Genomic DNA, 6286 nt, shown 5'->3' with positions numbered 1-6286 from the left:
TTGTCTCTTCTGTTACCCTGCATCTACATGAAACACCACCCGTCACTTGTCCATTTCTAGACTCGATCTAATGCTCACAATGTCGGCTCTTAGCTTACTCGCACGTCCCCGTTTCCTCTTCCCTCGAACTGGAGTCCGCAGCTGCCTCTCTGCGCTTGGCGTTACATGAGCGTCGCATCTACCGCGGCGTCACAAGACTAAGCATACGACGAGCTCTTGGAGAAGATCACGGCCCGTAATCAAGGCTGTTCTGAATAGCTGGCTACTACCCTGACGATGGATTCATATGACGGCTATGGCTCCCCGGGCAGGAGTCGCGATGGCGACTCCTACTCATATCGTCGCAGGTCACCTGGTAAGGCCCACATGACAACCACAGTCCATCCTTTTGACGGTTGCTGGGGCGTTGCTGACTTGCTGCAGCATCACAGGATCGCCGTCGTGGCGGCCGTGGTCGTTCCCGCTCCCCTCCTATGATCGACCGCTACGAACCTCGCTCTTCTCGAGATGACTATTATGGTTCTGGGCGTGACTATCCTTCCAGAGACCGTGATGAGCGTCGCCGCGTTCCCTCCCCAAATGTCGCAAATATCGATCGTTATGTTCCCGGACAGGACTCTGGCAAGCGCCCCATTCCAACAAACCCACTCCCGAACCCTCTCACACTTGATTTTCAGGTGGGGTTCAATTGGTTTGCCGAGTGGTGGAGAGCGGAGCAGGCTATCAAAGAAGAAAAGGAACGGGCGAAACACGGCGGGCGCCGCCCGTCGGACCGTGTCAAGGGAGAGCGTGAGGCTCGAGAAGACAGGGAAAAGGAGAGAGCGCAGATCCAGGCTGCCTACGATGCATACAAGGCAGAGTTGCAGGTCAAGTTGGCTCGGCAGTTCGTGCAGCAACATCGCGGGGAGGAATGGTTCAAAGAGCGCTATGTGCCCGAGGTCAGAGACCCTCTTCGCCGACGTTTGATGGATTTCCGCCGAGGGGCATATGAGCAGTGGGAACGGGACATTGATTCAGGGCTTTTCGATGAATTTACTTTGGAGGGCATCTATAAGAGTGAGAGTGATGGGGCCGGTGGTATTATTGAGAAGGAAGAAGGCGAAGCTACTGCAGTTGGTGAGACCCTAGGCGTCCTCGACCTTCTGCCAGCTCGAGGGGCCGAGCTTCGCGACGATGCGCTCTATCAGCCTGCACTGCTCATCAAGACCCTGGCACCGAATGTGAGTCGAGAGAAGATCGAGGAGTTTTGTAAGGAACATCTCGGTGAAGGGGATGGCGGTTTCAAGTGGCTCAGTCTAAGCGATCCCAACCCCTCAAAGAAGTTCCATCGTATGGGATGGATCATGCTTAATCCAGCTGCTCAGGAACCTCCTCTCGTTGAAAGAGGTGATGGTAGAGAGGAGGAAGGCGCGGAAGCTGAGGCGGAGACTGCTGCGAATGGGTCTACGAACACGTCAACTGCTGAGAAGGCTCTTGAAGCTATTAATGACAAAACTATCCATGATCCAGTTCATGGAGACTTTGTGTGCCACGTGGGTGTGCATGTGCCGCCATCTCAACCACGGAAGAAGGCACTGTGGGATCTTTTCTCTGCTCCAGAGCGTATCGAGCGCGACCTTGAGCTCGCGCGACGTCTCGTGTCCAAACTAGATTCCGAGCTTGGCGGGGGTGCTGACGCCTACACGAAGATTGAAGAGCGAGTGGAGGATCTCCGTGCCAAAGGGTGGCTGCAGCCTCCTGTCACCGGCCCTGTGAGTGTCAAGAAGAGAAAGAGCGAATTCGGCTCAGAGGACGGCGCCGATGAGGGAGAAGCTGAGGAAGGTGAAGAAATGGAGGGATATGATGACGAGGTGGATGACGAGGATCTCTTGGTCAAGAAGAAGAAATTGGACCTGATGGTCGAATATCTTCGTCGGGTGTATAATTTCTGCTTTTTCTGCGTGTTCGAGAGTGATTCTGTCCACGAGCTGGTCCGCAAATGCCCGGGTGGTCACCTGCGTCGCCCACGCTCTGGTCTGAGTACTCAGGCGAAACAAGTGGCGAAGGCCAGTGCCATGGGACAGCCGTTCCCTCTAAAGAAGAAGGAACCCAGTGAGGAAGGCGAGGAGGGCGGTTCTCCGGGTGAGGAGAAGCGGCCGCAAAGATTGTCGAAGGCGGAGCAGCAGTTGCAGCGCGCGTTCAACTGGGTTAAGACCTTTGAAGACAAACTTCTCCAAATTTTGGAGCCCGAGAATGCGGATCTCCGGAAGCTCGGTGGAAAGCCAGTGGATGAAGCTCTCGAGGAAGAATTGGCCAAGTACGTGAAGCAGGAGGACGAGGCCAAATTCCGCTGCAAGGTGCCAGAATGCACCAAACTTTTCAAAGCGGAGCACTTCTGGCGCAAGCACGTTGAGAAGCGTCATACTGAATGGTTTGAAAACATCAAAAACGATGTAAGGCTGGCTCCTCTAACAAACTTTCCCGAAGCAACATGGCGGCTAACCAATGTGATAGCTCACCCTGGTCAATGCTTATGTGTTGGACCCCGCACACATCGCACCGTCGCGGTCTGACGCTAACAGCAATGGCCACTTCCCTGTCCCTTCGGGCCATATGCAATCTGGGACCCCTCGTGGATTCAACCTGGCGGCGAACCTTCCGTACTTCAACGCGAACGGCGCTATGGCTGGGGGCTTCCAGGGTGTTCCCGCTGCTAATTTCCCTGGCTTCATGGGTGTCAACCAACCGGGCTGGGGCAACGGCCTTGTTTCCGGGGATGCATCCGGTCTCCATCAACCGGGCGCGATGCGCAGAGGGGGTGGCAGATACGCTAACCGTTCCGGACCGTACGATCGTCGCGGCAACCGCAATAACATGGGCAATGGTCGTCTGAGTCCTGTCCGAGGCATGTCGGGGATGTTTGGGCCAGGGGGCCGTCTTCCGCCCAACGCTGCTGGAGCCCCGTATGTGCCTCCAGGCCACCCGGCGGCCGGATTCGTCGGTTCTGGAGGCTTCCCAGACGCGATGGGTGCGGGAGGTGTCCAACAGGCTATGGGCCCGCGCGAAGCGGTGCAAGGTCGCAGTTTGAAGAGCTACGAAGATCTAGATGCAGTGGGTGGAGCAGGAAGTGGCGAGCTGAACTACTGATCTGTTCCCATTCCTTTTTTTTCTTTCTTTTTTCTTTTTCTTTAGAAGTAACAACAACAACAACAACAACAACAACAACAACAACAACAACAACAACAACAACAACAACAACAACAACAAGGCGGCATATCGCTGTACCGCTATCCTGAGGGCCGCAGGGAAGGCCAATCTCTTGTTGGAATGGCATGTATAATAGTATGCAGATGATGAAGGGTTATCAATATATGGATCATTTAGAAGTATACTGTATACCCATCATGCTGGCCATTCATTCAGACAAAGCAGATTCCAGTATTAGCATTGGCATTAACCTATACTTTTTTTTAAGCCTTTTGTGCGTAAACGTCATAATTTTCTTTGTCCCCATAAAAAATCATATGGGTATAAATAACTATCCAATCAATCAAAAAGTTGTAAGAAGAGGATGGGTGGGTAGAAGGACAAGAAAAACGAAGAAAGACTTTTTATTACAAATAAATATAGAATAAAGAAAGAGATTAATTATACAAGAAAAGTGTCACTATACAAGGAAAAAAAAATGAAAAAAAAAAGGACCTGTCGTGGACATGTGTCCTATAAGCCGTCCAAGAAGACGGCGGAAAAAAAAATGCTCAAAGAGGGGGGTCTGCGTGGCTGGTCCTCCCGCCTTATAGAGGTAGGTAGGTCTATAGGTCTAGTAGGAAGTATAGCATGCGTCATGGCATCTCGATGACCACACTCTCTGTTGCGTCTCTCCACTGGGCTCGCATGCCTCGGATACGTCGCTCCGTGGCCAGGAAGAGAAGCATATAGATGTGCGGGGCGACCTCGCCCCAGCAGTAGACTTTTAGGGTCAATGGCCGCCGCATGGCCAACTTTCGGTTCTGTGGCTGCTCCTGCTGCTGGTCCAGCGGGTTTGCTGCGGGTTCGGTCTGCTGGGATGCATGGTTCTGGCGCTTCTCCTCTAGGATACCCCAGACACCCCAGCCGGCGCGGCCTTCGCGGGAAATGAAATCCGTGAGAAAGGACCAGAATTGGCAAAAGAAGGACAAGGACCAGTCGTTTGGACTGTGATTGTTGGCCTTCACACGTCCACATCCGGCTTCTTGACCACAGTCGCCCCTGTCTATATTGTCCGATTCAAAAACGTTCACCTGGAGAAACCAGTAACCTCTTTCCAACGGCTCCAGCTCTCTACTCTGCTTGGCAGGCTTGAACTTACGAGGCAGCTTCATCCGTTCCGCGAGCATCTGGAGGGTTGGGGTGATGTGAGTTTGAAATCTGCCTGTCGAGACTGGGGGCGGAGGAGGATGGATTTCCAGAGGCAGGACGGATAGTGATATTGTATGATCTTGTCGTGGAATGGTCTGTGGTTTGTTATCTGGAGGTCCTGAAGCTCTGTAGACGACGTTAGGTGCATTTATAGGGCGATTCTCATGAGTATATATCTCAGTCTGTTTTTCTGGCGGTGCACATCCATTTGAACTCGGCAGAGACGACAGGATTCGCACGTTATCTGCTTCAGCGGACTGTAGTGCACCCCCAGCATTATCCAGTCGACGTCGTTTGGACGGAGATGAGGGTTCTGCATAGAATGATCGGGGAACTTGAACTTGCTCTACCGGTGCGTGGTTCGCGCGTTCTGAATTTCCTGCCGAGGAGTTTGGCTCATGTGGCTGGGAGTCCGGAATCACACTGAGCGGTGTTTCGAAGGAATTTGATACCGAAGCACCTTGCTGCAACGCCGAAACAGACGACGGGGGCCCATCGCGGTGCGAGACGCAATCTGCAGGGAGCGTGTGCGATACACCTCCGGGGCCAGGATGTTGGTCGTCAGTGGGCGGATCACGTCCACAGTTCGGGGCATTGTCACCAAAAGTAGTAGAAGGAGGCGGCGGATGCGTTGAACCGAGCTTTGCTTCTTGATCCTTCGACTTCGGATCTGCTTCTCTCGCGGTCACTCCTGGAGAGGAAGACTCATCCACAACACTACGCAATTCGTCCCCCGAATGTCCCGATTTTTCGTCTCCGCCTGACTGCTCGGGAAACCGGACAGCCTCTTCAGCTGGCGGTTCACAGCTCGATCCGTCTTCAGAGCTGAAAACGCAGTGTCTCGACACCGGGTCGAAGGCCAAGAAGGCCTGAATCTGAGAGCGATACCTCGCGTCATCCCTGGCCCCGCTGGGAGCAGCGACGTGGACGAGAATTTCGGGATCTCTCATGTAGTCCTGCTTTGGCGCTCGTCATGGTGAACGCAGGAGGGACGCTCGTTCTGGGGGCATTCGAAGACGGCGGCGGTGGTGGAAGGGAAGGCGCGTTGTGTCGCGTGGAAGGAGCGACGGCGGTGTCCCGCACCTTCTGCTTTGGGCGGGCTGCAACCATGGTCCTGGCTCCCAAGCCAAGAAGGTGCGACCCTTCGAGTTCGCAGGCTGTGGAGCTGCGGAGGACCGACGGAGACGAGATATATAATTATAGATTATAATCCACGAAGATGTCGAGAAATCAGGGTGAGGGCAGGCTCATATTGCTGTTTTGTTTCCCCAGAGCCCGTTTGCGCCGGTTTTCTTTGTCTGCAGGCGCCATCGTGCTTGCCTTGAATGGCAGAGAAAGAAGGGGCACAGGTAGTACAGCTACTGTGTCACAAGACGGCCAATTGCACAGCTTTGCTTGCGACCATTGAGCTACAATAATGGTCTGGGCATTCGTTTGACATGCATCTCCATGGTTCATGCGCTGTAACGTTTATGCTTCTCACCACGGCTGGGTTGCTACGCGGGATAACTCTGATGCGATGTGTAATTTCTGCCACCTCGTACCCGAGAATAGTAGCGGTAGCAGGAACAATGGGTCGCACTGTGCTCCGCAGCGTGCAATTCCGAGTGGCTTTTTGGTTTTGTCTTCTCGAAGGCGAGATAGCGTGCAGGGTTGGGGATACAAGCGCAGCAGTTGGGCCACGGTGCCACTGGCCATGTGAGGCGGAGGCGTCATTGGCTGCGGGACTTTCGGGGCCGCAGCAGCAGCGAGGCACGGGAAGCGAGGCGAGCAAAGGCGATTTGCGTGCAGGCGAATCAAGGATCCAGAACTGCTGCAAAAGGGCTCGGCGGGGCGGGGAGCAAGAACAGCGTTCGCCTGGCGGGCTGAACTCTCTCTCGAGCCACCAATGGCCTGCCCATCCCCGGCA

The 6286-nt window shown here is 54.2% G+C and overlaps 2 protein-coding genes across 2 annotated transcripts; one reads left to right on the top strand and one right to left on the bottom strand.

Moving 5' to 3' along the window:
* Positions 1-276: 276 nt before the first annotated feature.
* Positions 277-3126, top strand: T310_5834 (Arsenite resistance protein; the record flags this gene model as incomplete). Its single annotated transcript, XM_013471292.1, has 3 exons — positions 277-355; positions 424-2432; positions 2494-3126. The coding sequence occupies 3 exons, from the start codon at positions 277-279 to the stop codon at positions 3124-3126; spliced, it is 2721 nt and encodes a 906-aa protein (XP_013326746.1).
* Positions 3127-3821: 695 nt separating this feature from the next.
* On the bottom strand, positions 3822-5327 carry T310_5833 (uncharacterized protein; the record flags this gene model as incomplete). Its single annotated transcript, XM_013471291.1, has 1 exon — positions 3822-5327. One exon carries the CDS (start codon positions 5325-5327, stop codon positions 3822-3824), a length of 1506 nt encoding a protein of 501 aa, XP_013326745.1.
* Between the last annotated feature and the right edge of the window lie 959 nt (positions 5328-6286).

Source organism: Rasamsonia emersonii (genome assembly GCF_000968595.1).
Source record: "Rasamsonia emersonii CBS 393.64 chromosome Unknown ctg1118621760331, whole genome shotgun sequence".
Classification (NCBI taxonomy): Eukaryota; Fungi; Ascomycota; class Eurotiomycetes; order Eurotiales; family Trichocomaceae; genus Rasamsonia; species Rasamsonia emersonii.
This window is presented reverse-complemented; position numbering and strand designations above follow the sequence as displayed.